Source organism: Ascaphus truei, chromosome 1 (genome assembly GCF_040206685.1).
Source record: "Ascaphus truei isolate aAscTru1 chromosome 1, aAscTru1.hap1, whole genome shotgun sequence".
In the NCBI taxonomy this organism is placed as follows: domain Eukaryota; kingdom Metazoa; phylum Chordata; class Amphibia; order Anura; family Ascaphidae; genus Ascaphus; species Ascaphus truei.
The window spans coordinates 358035253-358062599 of NC_134483.1; the positions used below are offsets into that span (position 1 = coordinate 358035253).

The window sequence follows — 27347 nt, forward strand, 5'->3', positions numbered from 1 at the left end:
CACCTACAATAAATAGTAAGCTACAGTAGATAGGCTGGAATGACAAGCACAATGCTTTATGGTTAATGGCCCTGCATTGAAACATGCTATTGTCTGTGTGTTGATGTTCAGTAGTGAATATGTTGCACACGATCATCAGACTGCAATTAGCTCTTTATACTGGTGAAGCCCAATAATTAAAGTTCTGACTTTTCCTATCTGGTATATATTTGTGCGATTTAGCTCTCTCTTCCAACTCATGCTCAGTTTTCCTGCGTAAGTATACCCTGCCGTGCCAGAGCTTACAATGACACACAGTGGCGGATTTACACATCCGCCGCCCATAGGCACTTGCCTGTGTCTGCCGCCTTGCTTTTCCGTCAGAATCCAGCGTCAGATGACGCGGCGGACATACCCAAAGTGGTGTTGCGTTAACATGGTAACGCAACATCATGATTTCATTTGACGCTGCAACGTCACGGTTGCCATGGCAACGATACACGTGGGACGTCTGTTGTGACGTCCGCGGCATCATTTGGCGCTCGATTTTGTAGGAGAAGCAGGGCAGCAGAATGGAGGCAGCCCATACAGGTAAATAAGTCCCTTTCCATTAGGTTGATAGGTCCGGGACTGCGGCAAATGCAAATGGGGTTTACATTTTTGCCGCCCCAAAATTGTGCTGCCTTAGGCCCAGGCCTAACGACCTAATGGGAAATCTGACACCGATGACACATATCTCTGTGGAAAGAGAACACATAGTTCTAGGATCAAGCTTTTTTGCTAAATCACGCAACTAAATCCTTTAAATACATTATGTTTGCCCTCGTGGTTAAAGTGGCTACTGACTGGCTCAGAATTACTTCCCAGAACATCATCTGTAGTAGTCCACAGAATAAAATCCCTAATTTCATAAACGTTTCTTTTTGTAAGACTAGCACCTCTAAAAATCATGTAGAGGGATGTATTCTCCCTGGCTTGTCAACAATATCCTGTCTTGCATTAAAACCTAGTCCAGCTACTTCTTGTTAATGCACTTTGTTTCAAACCAAAGATTAGCACCTACAATCTCTCAGAAAGACAATTCTGCTTCACAAATCTTTAGGCACACAAAGCAAATACTGCTTCATACAGATTATGAGCCATAATGATTAGGATCCTGTGCATGCTACTTTTTCTGCACTATAAGTCTAACCCCAGGTTCCAATGATAGTGTGCATGATGCTACGATACCTATACTACAGTTCATACGTTGCATGTGGCTCTTCAGAGCACTGCTTTGGGCTCTTTAAATCCACAAAAAGTTTAAATTGATCAAACCAGCCTAGAAAAAGAAAGGACAGAACATAAATATTTGAATGTGGCTTTGAGCCGTGGCTAGCTGCTAAATTGGCTGTCTGAATGACATAGGTTGATTATCACTGGTGTGATAAAACTATTAAACAGTATTATTACGGTCTATAAAGTAGGAATCATGCATGATTTACAGCCCATTGCCATGATAAATAGCAGCTAGAAGGGCACTCTACTAAAAGTAATTAAAGGCTTTACTGTGACAACAGCAGTCTAAAATGATATGGAAGGGAATATTTAGGATACAGAAAGCCTCCCTAATTCTTCATTAGTAATAAAGTCATGTTTTTGTGAGGGTCTAAATTAATGATGACAGATGAAGTTTAAATAAATTAATCTTTATAGCCAATAACACATTTAAAGAACTAATGTCATCCATTGGTTCAGGTTTAGGTAACTGGCTGAGTAGGTCGTTTTCTTTAAAGTAGAAATCCACGTTGTTTGACATTTTAATTTCTTATCTGAAACAGGAGGTGCTACTTGGTTCCCCAACGTACATAGATCTCTGGTTGTTGCAGCTCTGGTACCGGGCACAGAATATCTACTCGCCAGAGTCAAAATGGCGGCAGAGACGGAAATTGCTTTGGCAGCAAAAATAAATTACTTTGTGGCTTTCTGTTGGGGGCCCCACTGCCACGTGGTCCCCGGCAAACATATTTGTTGTTTTTTGTGGCCCGCACGTCAGGAGACTAAGGATGAGTAAAGACATCGGTTCAAATACGTTTTAAACCAAAAAACATTCAAGTGGGATTGCTGCTCGGAAGACAAAATTCTCGATTTTGCAAAAGGTGCTTCAAATCTATGGGCCACAAAATGCTATAAGGTTTAGCACTGCCTGGTAAATATAGCCCAAATCCCCTTTAAAGGCCTTTTTTTATTATTTTACACATACAACACATTATTTTTAAATCTTCTACTAGTAGTTTTTTTTAAATATTCTATTTTTTTTAGACATTAAAGCAACTGAATCTTTGTGCCTTTCTATAAAAATGTTGCAACTCTGAATTTTCGAAACCCTTCTTTATAACATTGCCCTGATCATCACCAACTTCACAATATCAGCAGCATTTTAACATGCACGCAAAAGGGACCCGAGTGGTCCTAAATACTTGCACTCTTTTTAATCGTCAGTTAGCCATTAAATGTATAATTTCCACTTTACTTCAGTCCTTCCTTTTTTACAGAAGCTTTTTCTAGAAGCATAAGTCTGATATGCGATAGAGTGGTGAATGAAACAGGTTTGGAGCCTATGGAACACTTGAAAACATGCTCAGGGGTATTCTAATTTGTTGGTGTTTAGCTCCTCATCATCATTGTTTATTTTTTAAGTAAATACGCGCTTCCACTTAAGGGGGCATCACAATACTTTACACTCAGTTTGAGAACAACTACAAATTTAAATAAAATTCTTTTGTTACACAAGAGCCGCCAGACAGGAAAAGCCAGAGTTATAATAATGCATGCTTGCATTAAATGAACAGAGGTTATACATTCAATTTACCGAGATTTAATGGACATGAATTAACCACTAAATAGCACTCAAAGAAAAGCTGTAGTATTGCATATCCCATGGTACTTCTTGTTAGAAGCTAAGCCTGAATAAAGAAAACTAATAAAAGGTAAGTGCATGTCTGTCTGTCTGTCTATCTATCTGTCTATCTGTCTATCTGTCTATCTATCTATCTATCTATCTATCTATCTATCTATCTATCTATCTATCTATCTATCTATCTATCTATCTATCTATCTAGTTAAAATGGTAGAAGGGATACATGTGAGTGCCATCCCTTTGACCACTATTTAGTATGTTGCAAAGTCATTACTCCATTACTTAAATGGAAACGAATGATTGTTTACAATGCTCTCACCATTTAGAATAGGGTGGATAGTATGATATATTTGTCTGGACCATTCATGTGTTAGTTAAGGCACACTTATCCCTGATAATTAACAGGCATATTCCTGAAGTTATCATGTCCCTTTCCATTGAGATCAACTTCAGCTGTGTGTTCATTCAGTGGGGCTAGGCTCAACTTGATGAAGTTTTTGCACTGCAGCTAGTAACATCATCATAACCCCGTTGTAGCCAATGGTTTCTGCTGCACATGCATAAGCACTAACTAGCCTCTGTTGTGGGTTATCACACCGTGAGCCCACATTAATTGCCATTTACTTGAATGAAAGGTAATACAAGATTGCGGTGCAATAACCCATGTTAGAGGTTAGTGACTCTCACACATCGAGCAACACGCAGTTATCAAATGTTTTACAAGACCCAAAAAGTAGCCACTGCTGCCTTAAAGCCACAGGCAGCTATGCAATTTCTATATCATTCTGAAATTCCTATGTTTGTTATGACTTACCCAAAATGTTTTCATGCCTCATGAGCACGGTCTGGTAGATTTCCGTCTCTCTAAACCAGCTGGCCTCTTCCGTAGTGAAGAATACCTTTACAGCAACCTTTTCTCCACGCCACCTGCCCATCCAAACCTCCCCGTAGCGGCCTTTGCCAATCTGTTTCACCATTTGAATCTGCTTTGCTATTGTCCTTTGGACCTGTGAATAACCCAAGAGCAACAACATATTACTTAAGTACTGAAAAAATGTCCACCCACTACTGTACATAATGATCAATCTATAGTGAACATCAGAAAATAATCCCGTGAGGGGACTGTTACTGCATACAGCTCTAAAGCTTCTTCCCAGGAGTAACGAGCAATATTGCCATACATTAGCTTTGTTAATTTCAGACAGAAAAGTAACATGTGCTGTCATATGAAATAATACCGACAATGGTTATTGTGTACAGTATTAAGGCTAAGGACAAGAAGCTTACAGTCAATAGCTGTCACCCGCGTACATAAAGTATTGCTTTTTAAAAATGTTAAATATAAGAAGTAACAAGCACTGTTATTAATGTATAGCAAAGTGACCCCATATTATATTACAGTAAAACTAAAATTAGTTTGGGCCAGCATTTTTACGTGTTCATGCTTCATTTATGTCTCACGTCAATATAAAGATTATTTTACTGAGCAAAAACTATTTAACTTCTTGGCTGCCAGTGCGATCAAAGGTGGATTATAATAACATATATTGGTGTTTCAATTTTACAAAAAATCCTCACTCAGCCATGAATCTCCTTTCCTATCATTCTTAACTTGTGTGTTTCCATTTAAGATATATTTAATAGGGCTTCAATGTATAGCCAAATCTATAACGGAGTTTCATTTATTTGGACTCAGACTCACTCATTGTTATATTCACTGTTTTGGTATTATTCAATAGTGTCCCACTACTTCTTAATCTCATATTTTGGGCCAGAACAACTGATATTCACTTATTTGAGTCTTTAGAAGCTGACATAATACGGTGGTAAGGTCAGTAGGAAGAAGATTGGGGATATGATAGTGTTGAACAGTCTTCCCTAAAGACGTGGGTTTTCTGCGGTGTGATAATGGTATAACCATCAGCGTTTACGAATTTGTGTTGTTGTTTATGGCTAGCTTTGTATAAGGAGAAATACTATTTAAATGTCTGGTGGTGATTACATGAAGTGATTATAACAGTTGTGGTTGAGATGTTTGCTTGAAAATTATTAACAAGACTTAGATTGGAGACATTAAAGGAGAAGACATTTGGAAATAAGACGGATTGATACAAACATTAAATCAATCAACCATAAGCACCTAAGCAAAACCCTACAGCAACTGCGAACTAACGCGCCACAAGACAGGAAAAATGACAGAGTATCAAGAAGCATATTTATATCAGCATACTAACATGAATTATATTAATAGCAGGTATGATGAAGCAAAACTGGAGATTGGAAATCCTAAATTCTATGAGAATGATTACCTGGGGGTAAAGATACGGCATGGAGTTAGGCAGTGTGATATACGAAAGAGAATTGGTACAGCAGCATTAAATCATTTATCAGAAGTACCATGTCAGATTTTTTTGCCATGGGCACCAACACTAATCAACTTTTAGCTATTATAAGACGAGGTGATTCATTGCCTCAGTGGGGGAGAGATGAAAAATGATGGTGGCTGTTAACTTCAGAACTTGTTTAAAAAGCCTACCCACGAAGGGATGTAACTAAGGCAAGAGAACTTGTAACAATTTGGTACCGGGAGGAACCACAAACAGCACTACCAGGCAGTGGAGGGTTAAATTGGGTTGAAAAGATTCTGGCCCGTATTCTATGCGATCCGGCGCTGGAGCGTGGAAAGTCCCACTGACTTCAATGAGACTTTGTATGCGATATCGCAGGATCAGTGCGATCCCAGATATATTTACAGGAGGATCCCCCCTATGATGTCCTCTACCCGACAGATTAATGTGAAAATAAAATACAACCTTTATTGGATACAATAAAATGAATATCAAGGAGAGAACTAATAGAATTAAATCAATAGCTGCAACTGTATGAGACACACGAGACTGAAGATTGCTGCAGGTAGGTCACTGGTGATGCAGAGGTCTGGGCTCCTAAACAGGTGTACGTGAATAAACGGGAGCTGTATAAACATGCGCATGAAACCAACAAATAAATACCCAAATGAGTGATTAAGTGTAAAGTTGATCGGTGAGGTCAGGTGACTCTAAGATCCCTAAGGAACTGTATGGCTTGATAACATCTAATAATATATAAAATCGAAAGGTTAGTGCTAGATGCGGTGAATCTGATTGGTCCTCAGCCTCTGGCCAATCAGATTGGTGGCTCTGACGTCACCCAACTGCCACTCTCTTCCCCCTCGGCGCCACTCACACAAACACACGTGCGCCGCCCTGCACCGGCTCCCGGACGGAGGGGAAGCGCGGCGCAGCCCTCCTACCCCAGCCGCCAACGCTCACTTCTCTCCCTCCCCGGCGCTCACTTCCGTCCCTCCCCGGCGCTCACTTCTCACTTCTCTCCCTCCCCGGTGCTCACTTCTCTCCCTCCCCGGCGCTCACTTCTCTCCCTCCCCGGCGTTCACTTCTCTCCCTCCCCGGCCTTCTCTCCCTCCCCGGCGCTCACTTCTCTCCCTCCCCGGCGCTCACTTCTCTCCCTCCCCGGCGCTCACTTCTCTCCATCCCCGGCGCTCACTTCCCTCCCCGGCGCTCACTTCCCTCCCTCACTTCTCTCTCTCCCCGGCGCTCACTTCTCTCCCTCCCCGGCGCTCACTTCTCTCCCTCCCCGGCGCTCACTTCTCTCCCTCCCCGGCGCTCACTTCTCTCCCTCCCCGGCGCTCACTTCCCTCCCTGCCCGGCGCTCACTTCCCTCCCTCCCCGGCGCTGACTTCCCTCCCCGGCGGGGGGACAGGCAGCCTCCGGAAGGACCCCCTTCCTCCTGCAGCTGCCTCGCGGTGCCGAGTGGGTAAGATGGCGGCGCCCGGAAGGACCCCCTTCCTCCTGCAGCTGCCTCGCGGTCCTCAGCCTCTGGCCAATCAGATTGGTGGCTCTGACGTCACCCAACTGCCACTCTCTTCCCCCTCGGCGCCACACACACGTGCACCGCCCTGCACCGGCTCCCGGACGGAGGGGAAGCGCGGCACAGCCCTCCTGCCCCAGCCGCCAATGCTCACTTCTCTCCCTCCCCGGCGCTCACTTCTCACTTCTCTCCCTCCCCGGTGCTCACTTCTCACTTCTCTCCCTCCCCGGCGCTCACTTCTCTCCCTCCCCGGCGCTCACTTCTCTCCCTCCCCGGCCTTCTCTCCCTCCCCGGCGCTCACTTCTCTCCCTCCCTGGCGCTCACTTCCCTTCCTCCCTGGCGCTCACTTCTCTCCCTCCCCGGCGCTCACTTCTCTCCCTCCCCGGCGCTCACTTCTCTCCCTCCCCGGCACTCACTTCTCTCCCTCCCCGGCGCTCACTTCCCTCCCTCCCCGGTTCTCATTTCCCTCCCCGGCGGGGGGACAGGCAGCCTCCGGAAGGATCCCCTTCCTCCTGCAGCTGCCTCGCGGCGCCGAGTGGGTAAGATGGCGGCGCCCGGAAGGACCCCCTTCCTCCTGCAGCTGCCTCGTGGCGCCGAGTGGCTGAGATGGCGGCGCCCGGAAGGACCCCCTTCCTCCTGCAGCTGCCTCGTGGCGCTGAGTGGGTAAGATGGCGGCGCACAGAGGACAGGCGGGGGGTGCTATTCAGTCAGGAGAGAGGTGGGGAGTCAGGAGAGAGGGTGGGGGAGTGAGTCAGGAGAGAGGGGGGGGGGGAAGAGAGAGTCAGGAGAGAGGGGGGGAGAGAGGGAGTCAGGGGAGAGAGGGGGGAGAGAGGGACTCAGGAGAGGGGGGGAGAGAGGGAGCCAGGAGAGGGGGGGAAAGAGGGAGTCAGGAGAGGGGGGGAGAGGGAGTCAGGAGAGGGGGGAGAGAGGGAGTCAGGAGAGGGGGGGAGAGAGGGAGTCAGGAGAGGGGGGGAGAGAGGGAGTCAGGAGAGAGGGGGGGAGGTGGTCAGGAGAGAGGGGGGAGGGAGTCAGGAGAGAGGGGAGGAGGGATTCAGGAGAGAGGGGGGGAAGCCTGAACAGTTGTGAAGAGGGGGGGGGAAGGGAGTTGAGAGGGAGGATGGGGGAGCCAGAACATTACATCACGGGCAATGCCGGGTATATCAGCTAGTACTTAATAAAACAGATCACAGACCACTGTATACTGTCAGTGGCTGTTACTCCAAAACGGCACCACACCTATGGGTATAATAGTGTTATATCCTTTTCCACGCTATAGTAGCAAGTGCTCAGTGCTATCACAGTTTATTTAACGGCGCTAAGCTATAATGGACTTTATGAGCCATTTGTTTCAATGGTCTGTAAGATGCCTTGAGTACAGAGTTGATTAGTAAATCAGGACCTTCTCTTTTTAGAAGCACAGCCTTTGGAAACTATAAAGGTCTGGATATTATCAGAGCATTCAACTTTAAAAAACATTTTAACCATGCTTCTTAGAGCCACTGTCCTGGCGGCAAAGGCCAGCAAGTGACTCCGAAACTGAACATAAGAATACTTACTAAAGAATTAGAGATAATAAAGGTGCATGATTCACATCCGCAGGAGTAAAATGTCAGCATAAAAAGCAGATATTAATTATTTTGTTACTTCATTTAGTATTGCGGAGGTCCCTATTACTGCGAAAATTCTTGGGATTATTTTGCTGCATTCTGAATATAAAATAGCACTTTATTACCAGAAGAGGGAGCCCCGAGCCACTTCCAGAGCTTTGAGACTGTTCAATCAGGTCCTTCAAAGACTCCCCGGTAGGGATGTATGTCTCATCTTGCTCTAGTCCAATGCTATAATGGGGTCTTGCTTCTTGCCTTTTATACCTGTGGATAGAAGTCATAGGTGAGCAGCAATTCTTGTGGTGTGTGTAGCAGTGAGAATCATTTACCACGCACTATATGTGTGGTCTGAGTTGAAATCACTGAAATCAGAAACTAGCCAAATAATGGAAGTTTGTAAATATTGCACTTAATATTATATGGTGCTCTGCTCAAAGTTAAATCAGCACATTATCAGTAATAATGTAGCAAAGGTTGATGTACAGTACATAAATATATATATATATATATATATATATATATATATATATATATATATATATATACACACACACACACATATATATATATATATATATATATATATATATATATATATATATATATATATATATAAATAATGTAGCAAATGGATCTACAGTGACATGTTTTTGTTTCTCACTGAACAACAGCTGTTTTTTGTATTTCTCTTACTTAATTATGAATTAAAAAACAAAAACAAAGCATAACTTCATATGAAAATGGGACTTGCTTAGAATGAATACACAACATATTCCACTACAAATATATAAACACAGTATACGTGGGATGGTGCAGGTCACACACAACCACACATATCCTTTCTTCCAATACGGTGATGCAAATTATTATACAAATACTAATCATAATGTTTTTCATAGACCTGGTGTGCAATCTCCATCCTTATGTTCCCTATTCATTAAGGTTAGTGATTCCATGTAGGTTGTGATACCTTTTAGTGAGCCAACATGCAAGTTCTTCATAGATAACATTATAGTGTTCAGAGCCTATAAAAAGTTTGTTCTTCATGTGTATTATTCGGAGAGGAGAGAGGTACTGCACTTAGGTGGAAGTTGATGCAACATTAAATATGTGTCACCCCGCTTCTCACCATATTGTTTATGTCTGAAAATATGATATCGCAATTGCAGACAGCCTCATAAATGAATATATATTAAGTTATTAATCCAGAAACATTGCACACAACGCCATTCTAACCTCAGACAACCTGAGAGAATGGGAAAACCCTAGTGAACTAGTGAATATCAGTAAAACCTTCATAATTCTTTTTTAGAGAAACAAAATGTTTTTACCAACAATGATGATTATACCCTCCAACCTTTTTAGCAGGTATGCTACATTTATACAAATACTTTTATGAATACAGGGATCCCAACATGGAGAAAGAGCGCCTCAGTGAGAAAGGCACTGACTGTAAACAATGACACTGCATTTAAACTCTTTGGGGCCTATGCACTAAAGGTTCATAAAATAAATCACCGGGCCATTTAAATCACCGTTTTTATGAGCGTTGCTATCACGGTATTCAGAAAGCCTTCATTACCCTTCACAGCAAAATTCACAAAACGGGTGATTAGCCTCTGAAAAGGCCTTACCCGGCGAGTTGTATCTGCTGCAGAGAGAGCTGCTCTGAGAGAGCCGTCTCTCCCTGTGCAAATATCGCCCAAAATTTATGAGTATAAATCTAAATTTTGTTAATAGATTAGATGAGCAGGGGGTCTCCTGAGCTGAACCGCATTGGTTTCAGCCTCGGGGACCCCCTACTTCCCGAGATACAGGCCCCATTATGGGGTGCCGGTATCTCCTATGCATTTTATTCCCATGGTCACGTGACACGGACATTTAAATGCATATATGATACCGGTACCCCAAAACGGGGCCTGTACTTCGGGAAGTAGGGGGTCCCTGAGGCTATCCACTATGGTAATGAAGTTTACTATAAATGCATTTTTATTGCATAGGATGCATGCCAGGGGTCTCTGGTGCTAATATTAATGGATATCAGCTCCAGAGATTCCCGGCATCAATCCTATGCAGGAAAAATGCATTTTTTTTCTGTCCCATCTCGCCGCTTCTCTGCAGGTTTCCAACACCTTTACACCAAATTTTTCTGGCATGAGGATTTTGTGATAAAATCACCATTCTAGAGCAGTGATAGGCGTTCATAGCCTAATCACTGGTACTAGAATTGCGTGAGTTTATGAACATGACAAAAAGCCTCAGTGATTTTTTTTATGAGAAATATTTTTTGCGCGATTCAGTCTTTTATCACTCACTTATCACCGCTTACTGAATAGCAGTAAGCATTTTGGGAGATACGTGCTTGATAAGTGAATCATGAACGCTTACTGCATAAGCCCCTTTGTTTGTTATCATCTCTATGCTTGGTAGGGCGGGGAAAAGACGCGCACTGAACTAACAAGTATAGGTGGGAGAAAAAGCAACGCGTATAGGGGTGGGTGTCATGGTATTATGAGGGGACCAGGCAGTATCCTCACTTAATTATTTTAATAATTTAGTAAGGCGCCATCTATTGGAAAAGGAACTATTTCACTGAAGTAGAAATCCATTACGTTTTTTATGACTAATTTAATTACAGTCATTTTAAGTTCAAACATTTCACATCAAGGCATTATAATAAGCGCTGAGTACACTTTTGGCGCTATATAAATAAAGACATACAATACAATATGGGACAATTATGTGTCCCGACAGACCTTTCCGGGACAACGGGACAATTCAATGAAATAAGGGCCAATGACATATTTACCGCACCAAAAACATAGATTGTAAGCTCTATGGGGCAGGGACTGTGTCTGTAACATACCTATATGATGCATACCACACACTGTACTGTAATTGGAAAGCGCTTTGAGTTCTCCATTGAGAGAAAGGCGCTATATGAAATAAAGTAATTAGCAAGTAATTTAACCTGAATTCATTACATCTTACACTTTTATATTTGTATTTAGATCCCACAGGTATAAGTATCTCTGCACAACAGAAGTGTAATCAATAAGGAAAAATGATTATGATGCATTTATTTTACACTGCCCTTCACATCAAGAAAGCCCCATAATGCTTACACTGCGTGTAAACATGTTTCACTTATTCTTACCGGAAGTAACATAATATTAGAATCACTGCGAGGATGATACTGCACACAGTCACTGAGATAAGTAAGGCCATATAGTGGATGCTTCCATCAACAAAATCTAGAAGAAAAAGCAAGAAAGGTGCATTATATACCATGTTTTCTCATTAGCATGTGAAGTCACTATCTAGAAAACTGGGGAAGAAGGGTGGGCAGCCGTGTTGGTCCTTTCTTCCATGTATTAAAATAACAAGAGGAGGGAGAAGGTGTAAGTGTTGTGATATCTTTTATTGGACCTTATCAAATACTTGTTGGTTCAATAGAAGGCATCATACCACCTACTCCTTCTCTCTCCTTTGTTATTTAACTACTACACAAAACTAAATGAGGAATATTTCATATCTACTGTGAAAATCAACAGTACCAACAGCATTTGGACAGGAAAGGAGCTAACACAACTTTCTCACTTTTTTTCAAATTGAACTTTACACAGGTAAAACAAAACGATGTATGTATGTATGTATGTATGTATGTATGTATGTATGTATGTATATATGTATGTATGTATGTATGTATGTATGTATACACACATGTTTTAAGTTAGGGTGGGTGAAAAAGGCAACAAGAAACCTCCACCGTATTGCATATAGCAAATAAAAAGATCACTTGTGAGCACATTCACATGTCTTAGGCAGGTCTTTCAGGCAAAAGGTGACACAGTGTGTTCATTTGCATGTCATTTCCTAGAATCCCTTGCTGCAGTGGAAATGCACTGCACTGCATTATGCTGGGTGATAATGGTGAAAGGCAGGGTTGCAGACCTGCCTAAGACATGTGAATGTGCTCACAAGTGATCTTTTTATTAGCTATATGCAATACGGTGAAGGTTTCTTGTTGCCCTTTTCACCCACCATAACTTAAAACTTGATGGTAAATCCTACAGCCTTGAAAATTACAAAGCCAGCAGTATAACCAACCTCACACTGATGATACCCATAAAGGTTGAAACATGTCTGTGAGTGGTTTCTCTGGCTTTGTATCTGATTCCCATGCTGTGCTTTAAAGCTGTGTTAACAGCAAGCATTAGCTTATATGGGTTCCATGTAACAATGGTTTTTCAGGCAAAAGGTGACATGTTGTGCTCATTTACATGTCATTTCCCAGAATCCCTTGCTGCAGTGGAAGCACTGTATGCTTGGTGATAATGGTGAATGTCAGGGTTGCAGACCTGCCTAAGACATGTGAATGTGCTCACAAGTGATCTTTTTGAGTTTGGAGCAGGGGAACCTGGTTAAATTCCCTGTGTCAGCTCCTTGTGACCCTGGGCAAGTAACTTTATCTCCCTGTGCCGCAGGCACCAAAAACATAGATTGTAAGCTCCACGGGGCAGGCACTGTGTCTGCAAAATGTCTCTTTAAAGCGCCAGGTAAAACTAGCTACACTATACAAGAACAAAACTATTATATATATATATATATATATATATATCATTGATAATTAAATGTTTTATCATAGACTTTCACTTTATAATACCTTTTGATTTTTGTGTTCCGCTTCAAAGCAGTATTTCCACTAGCCCGTTAAAAAAAAAGAAGAAATAAGTGCAGCAGTTCCTTGCCTTTACAGCCATACAATTATCTAAGCTGACGATCGATCTGTTTGCTCGTGATCAATCGGTGAAGATCCTGCTTCCCAAGGCACACAAAATGGCTGCCTATTTCAAAAGAGGAAGTGTGGCTTCCTAAATCATTGCTATAGCGTGACATATATATATTGTGCTCAATTTGCGTGTGTGCATGCATACAATGTAACATTCACAATACATACAAAACAAACCCTATAAGATGCTTGAGACAGTTGAACATGCCTGGGGAGCCTGTGTGAGAAGCATACACTGGCTGTTAAAGGGTTAAAGTTTTGGTCTGTTTCAATAATTCTCTACAATTTATTGCCCTGCGTTGCCCTTTAAGCATCTCTGGAACTAACGCTTTAACAATTCAGACACGATAGGGAATGAAAGGAGCTGTTTTATTGTCAATCTCGCTACAAACCATAGTATTTGCATAGGCCTACAATGTAAGGGGACGACTGCTAGACTGCCATACTGCATTTAGATTGACAAATTACACTTCTAGGGGGAACAAACAGTAATCATGATGTACAGTATAATCTATAAATCTGACTTTAGACTTCGCCACAGAACTACTATATGAAAACTTTCCTTTTTATAAAAGAAAACAAATAACACCATAAGATAGTACAAAAACAAAAAGAGAAACAGCGCAAAAAACCTCATAGTGTAAAAAAATATTTATATATTAAACGGGTGAGTATTGCACGTACATCAATAAAAGTATATATATTAGCATGACATGTTTAGGGACATGTTACCACATCAGCAAACTGCAACTGTGTCCGATCACGTTGATTCAGCCCGAATTCAAAGATCAAATCCCTTCCCTCTCTGGCAGCGGTCCTGCAGTCCTTCCACTCGGTTAGGTGTATCTCTCACTGTGTAGTGAGGATGCTGCTGCCGTGGATGTGAAGAGAAATAGACTCCTTACTGGTTCCGGCTATCGGGTCTCCGCGGACACACTGATGACGTCATCAAAGCTCCGTCACTTCCGTCGCGTCTTTCACAATTTTGCCGATGCACAATGTCCCAAATAAAGTCAATGATTGTGATATATATATATCCTCAATAAATATTGAGTAATAAGTTGGAACGCGCCCTCTTCCTTCCTACGCGTTTCGTATACAGATATACTTTGTCAGGAAGAGGGCGCGACATCGGAAAAGGGAGCGATTACGCTCACATAGAAACATATTAAGTTTATATTACATTACAGTCATTTTAAGTTCAGGCATTTCATATCAAGGCATTAAAATACAGGACAATTATGCGTCCCGACAGACCTTCCCAGAACAGGACAAGTCAATGAAATAAGGGACAATCCCCTATTTACGGGATATCTGGCAGCCCTACTCTAGCTACTTCCATTTGTCTGATGTCACGGTGCACAGAATAGAAGTGGCACTGTGACAGCGTAGCACTGGGCTACAGGTTGAGTACAAATTTGATTGACAATCACTCTGCTGTGTGGCAGGATGACCGTGGTTAGTGAGGAGACAGCACGACTCTTCTGGTGAATGAATATGCTGGTGGATTTATTTGTCCAAAAGTGTAATCAAAACAATGGGTACTCTGTCCCTTTAAGTGCAATAGACGTAAACAAAAACCTATCACCAGTCGGGGAACCGCCTAAACAAAAGTGCAGGCTATCTACCTGGCTGGCTAGCTAACCTAGTCCAGCCCAACAATGTTCAACAACACCAGTTGGCTCCTTACCTGGGAGCTTTATTCCCCCTTGGGACAGGATCAATCTGAGCAGCCTGTGTCTGTCTGTCACCACTCCTCTGTCTTCTCTCTGTGCCTGAGAGAGACTGCTGCTCCAGAGGCATTTCCTCTTCCTGTTTTAAAGCAGGAGCTAGCTTAATTTGAATCACCTGTGGACTGCTTAATAAGCTGGGTTAACCCCTTGTCTACTGGAAAGCTGGCATACTGCCCTCTCATACTAATGTATACAGAGTCAATGACCCTGTCACAGCTGCTAAAAAATAAAATCTCTCTTATATTTCGGGGGGAAAACAACACAGCTACAATTTTGTTTTGAGCATTATTAGATTTGTTTGAATAAAAGGATGACATTGTTATGCTGATTTTAAAATGTCGCTTATAGCTAACTAACAGGGATTGCACCTTTAAGAAGGCTAATTCTGCAGTAGGTAATGTTGAAATGCAATTCAGTGGTTTACTTAAATCCCAGGCGTAAGTAATGGAGTTGCTGGCACGCCTAATCATAAGCCCCAGTAACCTGTACCTGAGTAATACGATTATGAACTCAAAGTGGCTAACGAGATCTGCAATATATTCCCAAGTCTGACATTTATATGCTTTTTCCTTTTGAAACGCAGTATTATCCTCTTGGCAACACTCTCCGGGCTCTCCGTAAATATGAGCTGCACAATAAGAAATCTTACGAGTTATTTCACCCCGGTGCATAATCTCATGGTAACCTTGCTAGTTTCTATGCTGGTAGCAAAAGGCTATTATGTGCACTGCTCAGGAACAAAACTGAACATCCAAACATGCACCAGAACTTGGGTCCTCATCGCGAAAAGAGATTAGCGGGATCAACATTTTCCTTTAAAAGACACTACATTCATGCTGCTGCTCAACACAGAAAACCGAGAACTGCAGCTTTATCGACTCACCCTGCAATCGCGCTATTATGTTTCAGATTTACGAGAGTAATGAGACAAGAAGCTCCATGGGGAACTCTTGGTTTACTCTTTTTAAAGACCTGATTTCCTGTCCCCTTTATTTATTTTTTACTCTTCCCCTCGCAATGAAACCCTTTATTAATGTGGGAAAATAAACCCCCAGATACCCGACCTTTTGTTGAAAATGGTAACACTGTCCGTATTTTAAGCTACATTACCTTCTGCTCTTAGCTCCCACAATGTAAACACGTGAGACATACCTGAAGCCCTTTGAAAAGAGACACTGACATGATGTCTATCAGGAAAACACTGAGGCTCATCAGGCATTTCTCACTTCAGCAGCAGTTTTCTACCTGTGCTGTGGCTCTAAGTGTGTAAGAGCTGAAACTGAGAACTCACTGGGGATGCTGTTTTTCTTTGTGTGAGAAGGAGCCAAACAGGGGGCTGAAGGCTCCATTTCATGGATTAATATCAGTTTAGCATTTTTTTTTAATGGTGCTCACTTCACTCTAACGTGTGGTTTGTAACAATTTAAGATGTCAGTTTAAATCAGGTAAATTGTAAATGCATAGAAACTACGCAAAATAGATTGTTCGGATCAGAATAGGTGGTTGGCAATTTAGAGTCCTATCAATAAAAGTTATACACATTTTTAGACATAAAAAGATATTATTGTAATAATTAAACAAAACACTTTCATTTCATAAAACCGATTAACACTGCAATAATTTTAAATAATAAAAAGTGTGTGTGTGTGGTGTGTGTGTGTGTGTGTGTGTGTGTGTGTGTGTGTGTGTGTGTGTGTGTGTGTGTGTGTGTGTGTGTGTGTGTGTGTGTGTGTGTGTGTGAAACTGTACATAATTCTGCGCTCCTCCCTATAGAAGTTTGCTGCAGGTAAAAAGATAGGCCTTACATATAGAGAACAAAAAGAACGATTCCTGCGCTCCAACCAATTAGGCTAACATAAAATAATAATCTCATGAAAAAGGGTATTTTGTTAAACCCTTTGGCCAAAGCATTTGTAAGCCTGCATGTTGCAGGTAAAAAGATAGGCCTTACATATATAAAGCAGAAAATAGCCGTGTTAGTCCAGTTGCGATAGTGCAGAATAAATGAGTTCTACAGTATTCGGTGATACCTTTTTTATTGGACTAACAATTTATGTCATAGGACAAGCTTTCGAGAGTTATCCTCTCTCTCTCTCTCTATATATATATATATATATATATATATATATATATATATATACTGAGTTAAGTTATGGTGAGTAAAAAAAGTGACAAAAACCCTCCACAGCAAAGCAAATATGCAAATGTAAATACAACTGTATGCTCATCTGCATGTCTTAGGCAGGTCTGCAACCCCGCCTTTCACCATTATTACCCAGCACACAGCACTTCCACTGCAGCAAGGGATTCTGGGAAATGACATGCAAATGAGCACACAGTGCCACTTTCCCAGAATCCCTTGCTGCAGTGGAAGTGCTGTTTGCTGGGTGATAATGGTGAAAGGCGGGGTTGCAGACCTGCCTAAGACATGCAGATGAGCATACAGTTGTATTTACATTTATATATATCTATATATATAAATATATATATATATATATACACACACACATACATACACACACGCAATAGACTGTTAAATAAAATATATTATACACACACTGATAAAACAAATATATTATAACATAAAAGTAGACAAGGGGTATTTTGCAGTAACCTTAAAGCAGAAATTCCCCCTGCTTAACACCACTTTTGTTACATGATGGGATGCAGGGGCGTTCCGGAGATCCTTACTGGTAAGCATAACAGAATGACTTCCTGGCTCAATACGAGGCTGTAATAGATGATGTTGTGGCTTCACATTGGCCCGCGTTAAACAGGAGATTTAAAACGCCATGTTGTTTCTCCTGGTGAGGGCTGAACCTTCACTGTAAGGATTTTTATAACCAGTGGGTCCCCGGAGCTGAAAATAGAGCATTTCCACTCTGGGGACTTCATGGTAAAAAAAAATCCTGTTTAAAAAAAAAAGGAGAATTAAAAAGAATAAAGCAGGCAGGATTGCTGCTTTAATATGCTTTAATGTAGAAATACACTGTTTCATGTTCATGTTTTCTCCTTATCTCTGCCTCCTTTTGACAGCGTTCCTCTCCATGTTCTTCTTTTATTGTTTTCCTTACTGCTGTTCTTTAATTTCTCTAACCCTTGTGGAAACGTTCTTGTCGCTGTGTCTTTTCCTGTCTATTGACTGGTTTGTCAAGGACATTAAAATATAAAATGCTTTTAAGCATGATTTTTACTTTTATTTTTTTGCAATATAATGCACACAACAAAGGACAATGGAAACACAATTGAGTGATGAAGCTTTTCAGAAAACCTTAATAAATGGCAAAATTCGATATTTAGGCCAGTTAGCACGTGCATAAAATATTTCTCCTCGACATTAATTCCTCCGATCATCCTTGTGCCCATTTAGAATGTAGTCAAGCTAAGAGCCAGACATCACGGCACCATGACTGCCAATTACAAGGGCTTTTTATTGCGGCTTATTTTCACCCACATATATTGCGAGCAATCATTTTTTTGTTGGGATTTCCAGTAATGTTTGTCCTTGTAATAGTATAACATATGCAAAATCTATGTCTGTCTTCATATTTATAGCACACTGGATAAGATAATATTAATACAGATACCCATTTTATATTTTCATTCATGTGAATCGTGTATTTCCCTGTTAGACTTCTGTGCTACGTTTTCCATGTACATTCTAAGACGAAGACCAAATGCTTTTATTTCTGAATGTAGCCTCAAAGTAAGGGTTAATTAACTTTGACCTGCAGCTGGGAGATCTAACTAACCCCAACATCCCCTGAGGTATGACCTTAATTGTAGGCCCTTGACTAGGGAAAACCTTTTCAGATGTTTTAACATACCAAAGGACACAAATTGTGAGAAACTGCCTTAAAAAGTCACTTCATTTTTGCCTACACTTTCTGCTATTTGGTATTTGTGAATGCACAATATCAATGCACTTGTGTCGTATTGTAGTACCACCAAATAAAAAGTATTTTAACTTCTCTAAGTAAATTTCATCAGAACATATGAAGGAGTCTGAGAGGGTTGAAAGCTTGTAACATACAGTCTCAACTACTTGTTGGTGCATAAAATGTATCATTACTACCCATCTCCCTCCGTTGTCACTACATTATAACATAGAGCAGTGCCAAAGTTAATTAGATGTAGCAAATCACTCCTGTAGTGTCTGATTTAAACTTAACTACTGTACCTCACAGCTGGAAAGGAATTGGAAGAATTGTTTCAGTAGCAAACGGATGTACTGCTTGCCCTCAAGATTACTAATCTAGATTAAACTCAAGAGACCATTTACCTCTCAGATCATTTTGCATGAAGGGATTATTTATTGAAATATCACAGATGAAAGGGATCATTTATCTGCTGGTATTATGTCTTCGTATTAAGCTCATTGTTATTACAGGCTACACGAGCCTAATCAAAAGAGCAGGAATGTAACAAATTAGCTACAAAACGCCTGACAAATGTGGTAACCAAGAGCAATAGTTCAGTACAGAAGTACCATACTTTATTGGAACGCTCCCCAGGAGTAGAAAATCCCATGAAATGCCCCTTTACCATGTCTCCAGTGTATGACTTCTTATATGTGGTAGGATAGTATAAATAGGAAGCATGTAGAAAGATATATATCAGTCATTCTGCTACTAATGATGCATATAATTGTGCAAAGAATAGCACCAGGTTGATTCAGTGTGTGTAATGGGAGGATGGGGGAGGGTTCCCTCTTCACTCCCTCCCTCCCCCGGGCAGCTTTAAAATGGTTCATTGTATAATAATGCCCAGTGTCACTCAGCTCTTTCCTCTTAGGGGAAATGGGATTTAAAGGTACAGTCCCTTCTAACCACAAAGTGAAACAAAGAGACATATTTAAGAGGTTATAAATTGAGTACCTATACATGTTTATTTAAAAGGACAACTATAAGCATCATTAAAAAAAAAAAAAAAAAAAATATATATATATATATATATATATATATATATATATATATATATATATATATATATATATATATATATATATATATACACACATACAGTCATGTGAAAAAGAAAGTACACCCTCTTTGAAATCTATGGTTTTACATACCAGGACATAATAACAATCATCTGTTCCTTAGCAGGTCTTAAAATTAGGTAAATACAACCTCAGATGAACAACAACACATGAAATATTACACTGTGTCATGATTTATTTAACAAAATAAAGCCAACATGGAGAAGCCATGTGTGAAAAACTAAGTACACCTTATGATTCAATAGCTTGTAGAACCACCTTTAGCAGCAATAACGTGAAGTAATCGTTTTCTGTATGACTTTATCAGTCTCTCACATCGTTGTGGAGGAATTTTGGTCCACTCTTCTTTACAACGTTGCTTCAGATCACTTAGGTTTGTGGGCATTTGTTTATGCACAGCTCTCTTAAGGTCCCGCCACAGCATTTCAATTGGGTTGAGGTCTGGACTTTGACTGGGCCATTGCAACACCATGATTCTTTTCTTTTTCAGCCATTCTATTGTAGATTTGCTGGTGTGCTTGGGATCATTGTCCTGTTGCATGACCCAATTTTGGCCAAGCTTTAGCTGTCAGACAGATGGCCTCACATTTGACCTACAATACTTTGGTATACAGAGGAGTTCAAGGTCGACTCAATGACTGCAAGGTTCCAAGGTCCTGTGGATGCAAAACAAGCCCAAATTATCACCCCTCCACCACTGTGCTTGTCAGTTGGTATGAGGTGTTTGTGCTGATATGCTGTGTTTGGTTTTTGCCAAACGAAGCGCTGTGCATTATGGCCAAACATCTCCACTTTGGTCTCGTCTGTCCAAATGATATTGTTCCAGAAGTCTTGTGGTTTGTTCAGATGCAACTTTGCAAACCTAAGCCGTGCTGCCATGTTCTTTTTAGAGAGAAGAGGCTTTCTCCTAGCAACCCTTCCAAACAAACCATACTTGTTCAGTCTTTTTCTAATTGTACTGTCATGAACTTTAACATTTAACATGCTAACTGAGGCCTGTAGAGTCTGAGATGTAACTCTTGGGTTTTTTGCAATTTCTCTGAGCACTGCACGGTCTGACCTTGGGGTGAATGTGCTGGGAAGTCCACTTCTGGGAAGATTGGCAACTGTCTTGAATGTTTTCCACTTTTGAATAGTCTTTCTCACTGTAGAATGATGTTAAATTGTTTGGAAATTGCCTTATATCCCTTTCCAGATTGATGGGCAGCAACAATTGCTTCTTTAAAATCATTTATATATATAACTTGTGATAAACCGCTCACCAATATAAAAATAAATAAGGTAAATAATCAAAACAACCGGTGCAAAGGAATGGTAATGACAAACACAGACAAACAAGGAGATAAAGATTGTCTCCCAGAGATCCCTATTAACTGCACAACAAGGTTGCTATATTAAATAGGGGTACAATACTCCCTGACAGATAGTCTAATAAGCTGTATGGGGTATAAAAAAGTAACCGCTCCCAGGACTGTGGGAGGACAGTTACCAGTAAAAGCCTATGCAGGCCAAAATAATAAAGTTTTATTAGTACAAGAAACAACGACGCATACTCTAATTATCATAAAAACAATTAAAACAATAGGGTGATGGGTAACACCAGAAGGGAATAGGGTGGACAATCCAAACGTAGGTAATAAAGGTCAAATATTCCCTAATGGTGGTAGCTAGATCTAGGTGTGGGGTTGAGTAGAGAGGTATCTATCTATGTCTGGATGGGCAAGTGTATAAAGTATATCAGATACCCGTATGCCTAAATAAGCTGTGGGACACCTGTAAAGTGTATACACTGATGATGTATCCCTAGATAGAACCTACTCTCCATATTTGTGGTACGGGTGCCTGGCTAGGGTAGGTATCGGCACAGTCTCGGTGACTCAGTAGTAATAGAATACAGATAACACACAAGAGTAGGTAATCTAACGGCCAACCTCAAAATGTAGCGTATGTGTCAAAATAACCAGTATTGACCGTGGTACTGATGAAAACAATCGAATCAGCTGTTGAGGCTCAAGGTCTACTCACAGTTGTAATCGCACATGCTGCATACCGGCTACAATGCCCGCCGCTTACCATAGCAAACCAGCCCCCCAATGCACCAGAACAATCTCACCCGTGACCTCCACGACGTCAACGCGCCAGCCCCGAGCGCGAAACGTACGTCAGGATGATGTCATCGCGTTGACGTCGTGGAGGTCACGGGTGAGATTGTTCTGGTGCATTGGGGGGGCGGTTTGCTATGGTAAGCGGCGGGCATTGTAGCCGGTATGCAGCATGTGCGATTACAACTGTGAGTAGACCTTGAGCCTCAACAGCTGATTAGATTGTTTTCATCAGTACCACGGTCAATACTGGTTATTTTGACACATACGCTACATTTTGAGGTTGGCCGTTAGATTACCTACTCTTGTGTGTTATCTGTATTCTATTACTACTGAGTCACCGAGACTGTGCCGATACCTACCCTAGCCAGGCACCCGTACCACAAATATTGAGAGTAGGTTCTATCTAGGGATACAACTTAGGGTATACACTTTACAGGTGTCCCAGAGCTTATTTAGGCATACGGGTATCTGATATACTTTATACACTTGCCCATCCAGACATAGATAGATACCTCTCTACTCAACCCCACACCTAGATCTAGCTACCACCATTAGGGAATATTTGATTACCTACGTTTTGATTGTCCACCCTATTCCCTTCTGGTGTTACCCATCACCCTGTTGTTTTAATTGTTTTTATGATAATTAGAGTATGCGTCGTTGTTTCTTGTACTAATAAAACTTTATTATTTTGGCCTGCATAGGCTTTTACTGATAACTGTCCTCCCACAGTGCTGGGAGGGGTTACTTTTTTGTACCCCACACAGCTTATTAGACTATCTGTCAGGGAGTATTGTACCCCTATTTAATATAGCAACCTTGTTGTGCAGTTAATAGGGATCTCTGGGAGACAATCTTTATCTCCTTGTTTGTCTGTGTTTCTCTAAAATCATTGCTGATGTCTTTCCTCCTTGACATTGTGTTAACACACACCTGAATGCTCCAGACCTGCAAACTGCTAAAACTTTGGCTTTTATAGAAGTGGTCACACTTGATCAATTAATCAAGGGCATTTGATTAGCAGCACCTGTCTGCTACTTAGCATCTTAATTCCTATGGAAGCAGTAAGGGTGTACTTAGTTTTTCACACATAGCTTCTCCATTTTGGCTTGATTTTTGTCAAATAAATCATGACACGTGTATTATGTCATGTGTTGTTGTTCATCTGAGGTTGTATTTACCTAATTTTAAGACCTGCTAAGGAACAGATGATTGTTATTATGTCCTGATATGTAAAATCATGGAATTCAAAGAGGGTGTACTTTCTTTTTCACATGACTGTACATACATACATACATACACGAAAAGTAGCAGCCGGCACTCCAGTAGGGAGTCCACCCCAAGAGGGAGTCCACCCCAAAGTACTGAGGGTGCCCTGGGCACCTGTAACCCGATGTCCACACAAGCAGGACCACCCAAATGTGAGGTAGCGCTAACCCCCTTGTGTTGTGCTCGTGCACGGTGGGTACCTTCCTGGCTATGACCAGGGCATATGGAGATCCGGTGTTAGCAGAGGCGCAGCGTGATACCACGACGCAGGGTCTACAAATCCCCTCTCGTCTTACGGTGGTGATCCGCCTCGTGGGAGAGCTCCAGCAGGATTGTCTCCCATAATGTCTATAGTAGGGCCTGTAGCCTGGTCCCAGACCGCAGGCCGCGGCGTCCGTCCGATGGCGTGGTGACTTGAGTTAGGCATCTCTAAGAGGGAGGGTCCTTATCTAGGGCCTTCCCTACAACACGCAACTTTTTGGATGATCAGGGCCTAACTGGGGCCTTGAGGTAAAGTACTGACCTAGTCCAGGGGCTTACTTGCTCCCTGGACACGTCCTTTTCCCTTGCTGCCCCGTCAAGACTGCCTCCGGTCCGTTTGCGCGCCAAACTATATCTCTCTCTTGCTCCTGCCTCTCATTGGTGGGCTGGTCCCACATGATCCCTAACTACCTAAGGATCCTGGGACTTTTAGTCCTGCATGGCTCTTGCGGAGCCACCTAAGGTGGCCACAGCATCTACTCTGCACACACTGCGCATGCGCACCATATACAATGAACATGCGCAAAACCTAACATGGCCGCCCCCACCTTCAGCACGGAGCTCCGGCGGCAACCCAGTAGCACGGCAGCTCCCCCGTCCCCCACACTGGAAGTAAGAGGGGGCTCGGCAATATATATATTTAAAAAAATCAAATAAACTGGTAAGATTTTTACAAAATGTTTTTTTGTTGAAAAGACAGTGGGTCTTTTTCTTTAAAGTAACAACATTTTCATGACCAGTTTATGTTGGCTAAAGCTGAAACCTTTCTACTTACTGTATAATCATAATCACCTCATAAATGATGAAATCTATAAGGTTAATTATCTTATTGTAACCCATCCGGCAGTGCAAAGTCACATATTGAAGACTTGAGGAATGAACAGCAGATCTGTACAGGTATAATATAAATGTAAAAATAATGGTACTTAAACTGCACAGGAGGAACAAGCTCAGCTCCAAAAATAACACCAAAAGAAAACAGCACCTCTCCAACAAAAAAAATTAATTCTCTCAGGAAGGTCCCTCTGTGTTATCAAAATGTTTGTAAAATATATGATGCTGTTTTAAACTAGAAAAAAAAACACAGTATTTTATTCAACATTCTATATGTGTTTTTTTTTTATTACTCAGTTGGTGCGATTTTAAATAATACTTACTGCATTTTGTTAATATTTTGTTCACTCTTTATGTCTTTTTTTAAATAATTTTTCATGTCGTAAGCTTGCTTGGGTTGCTATAGCAACTATTTAGGAAGCTACTGTACAGCCCTTCCTCTTTTGAAATAGGCAGCCATATTGCGTGCCCTGGGAAGCAGAATCTTCACCGATTGACCACGGGAGAACGGATTGATCAGAAGCTTAGATAATTGCATTGCCGTCAAGGCAAGGAACTGCTGCCTTTATAATAACACAAAAAACAACAACATTGGTAAAGAGGAAATAATCCTTTAATATAATCTTTTGGGGGGGGGGGCTTTTGCTATTGTATTTGCTATTAAATCTGTAGTGGATTATAATCTTATTATGAAAGAATCCCATGGTGAACGCTCCCCATGTTAACCTTGTATGGTACCTGTCCCCGCTCGATATGTCCCAAGAAACACCAAGAAGTCCTTCAATGCAACATGCACTCTCAATTGGTGTTTGGATGTGAGAGTATCAGATGCAGTTAGAAAAAACTTGACCAGACAAGAAAAAGAAAGTTATTTTTTTTTTAGAAAGTTAGTTAGTTGGCTGGACGTAGCTGAAGCAATTTCACAACTTTTGCTACCTCACTTCCAGCTAAAATAGTTTTTTTTACTGTGGCTGTTTTGCAACTTTAACACTTTCAGAGCTGGCAGTAAGGTACAGTATTAAATGCGCGCTGGCCGTCAGAAGTTTTCTCTGTAACTCCCTCTTCAGTGATGCTCCCTGTCGCCCGTGATCAGCGGGGCTAGAGAAGACTCACACACAAACAGACAAAAGGATGGGGGCACAGAAAAAAGGGAAAGAATCACTAGGTGTTCAAAAAAGCATATGACATTTTGTAGCAGCATAAAAAAGTACAAGGACTTACAATAAAAAGAGGATCTTATTGATCCAAGTACACCAGGCAGGTATAAACCACAACGGGAGCTCCGTAGTCCAACCCCTCCCCCCCCATCTCTGGATCGCAGATGGTGTGTGCCGAGGGGAAGTTCCAGACCGGCATCCACTTGTAGTCTTCCCTGCACTCGTGTAAACAACGCTAGGTCGACCGCATCATCACGTTCGTACCCAGCAACTGGGTACGAATGTGATGATGCTGTCGACCTAGCGCTGTTTGCTGTCTGGATGCCGGTCTGGAACTTCCCCTCGGCACACACCATCTGTGATCCGGAGATGGGGGAATGTTTGGACTATGGAGCTCCCGTTGTGGTTTATACCTGCCTGGTGTACTTGGATCAATAAGATCCTCTTTTTATTGTAAGTCCTTGTACTTTTTTATGCTGCTATAAAATGTCATATGCTCTTTTGAACACCTAGTGATGCTTTCCCTTTTTTCTGCGCCCCCATCCTTTTGTCAGAGCTGGCAGTAATAGTTACCTTTATTTTTAGATGGGGGCAATGTGGGATGTAGGTTTCTATTGCAAAAGTCTTGATCTGTACAGCATTCAATGGATCTTCTTTGGTGTGGTATGGGTGTGTCCTGAAATAAAAAAAACATTCGTATGAATCAGGATCCAGCGGTAAATTTGTGTACTCTGGAATAAGGCAAAAGCTATAAACCTACATCATCTCGTGTTAATGATTTGGAAACTTGGAAGTGGAAATCTTAAAATCTGAGTTGTAAAAACTACCACGATTTTAATCAACACAATACCCAATGTTGTGTGGGTGATACATGAACTTTCTGGACATTCTATAAATGTAAAATTTATTAAAAAAAAAAAAAAACTTAAATCACAAGGGAATTGTGCCAATGCCAATGCTGTCTATCACGATAAGACAGGAAGACAGTTGTTGTTGTGCTTAGCTATGTGACATGATTCTCATTAGTCCATCCTTAACACGTGGCCTGATTGGTTAGCACAACCATAACCGTCTATTTGATCATTATTTCATACAACTTATATTTCCAGCCATAAGCTATTACTGCTGCGACACACTTTATTCGAGCAAATACCCAGTTTGTACCTGGCAGATACCTGGAATGCGCCGCTCCTCACCTCTGACAAGCCCCGTTGCGTTTGCCTTCCCAGCCTGGGTTCATGCCTGGCTGACGGATGGCTGATCTGTTAAATGATAATGATTAGGATTTAATAGGCTGCAATGCTTCGCGTGTCTACCAGATGGCATAAATTCATGAATTGTAATGCAGTATATATATATATACTGTGCAGTATTGCAGCCAGCGGGAATAAAATGCTTCAATCCCTGCCTGGAAAATAACGCAATGCACTCGGGCAGAAAACAGTCACAAACCTCAATACACCCGGGTATACCCGAATTCGTGGGACTAGCCGAGCTCGAATAAAGTGTGTCGCCAGTGTATGACACTGGTGCAGACAATGTGACCAGACAATGCTTCAGTCATTCTATGACTATTCTGGTTTTTAGCCTGAATCAGTAGCCTGGCATGTGACCCTTGTTTTTTTTATAAAGCCTGGTGCAAGAACTAAGTAAGAGCTAACAAGAAAGAATTTCTCCCATGACCACACATGGTCAAACATAGCCTAATAAAAGCCAGCTGGGAAATAAAGGGATGATCCAACGTGGGGTGTGGGAAATGACATAAAGGGAATAATTTTAGCATATCCATCTTTCGCTGAATTAATAACTATGCTGAAATACAATAAGGTCAAAAGTGCATAT

The 27347-nt window shown here is 41.5% G+C and overlaps 1 protein-coding gene across 3 annotated transcripts in view; it reads right to left on the bottom strand.

Moving 5' to 3' along the window:
• The window catches only part of BMPR1B (bone morphogenetic protein receptor type 1B), a 408155-nt gene that overhangs the window by 7429 nt on the left and 373379 nt on the right, over positions 1 to 27347 (bottom strand). For all 3 annotated transcript variants that reach the window (XM_075609777.1, XM_075609786.1, XM_075609796.1), the window contains 4 exons: positions 26079 to 26181; positions 11510 to 11606; positions 8478 to 8616; positions 3693 to 3885 (listed from right to left, as the gene is read on the bottom strand). In XM_075609777.1, coding sequence (XP_075465892.1) covers positions 3693 to 3885; positions 8478 to 8616; positions 11510 to 11606; positions 26079 to 26181 — 532 coding nt within the window. The remainder of the gene's footprint in view (positions 1 to 3692; positions 3886 to 8477; positions 8617 to 11509; positions 11607 to 26078; positions 26182 to 27347) is intronic.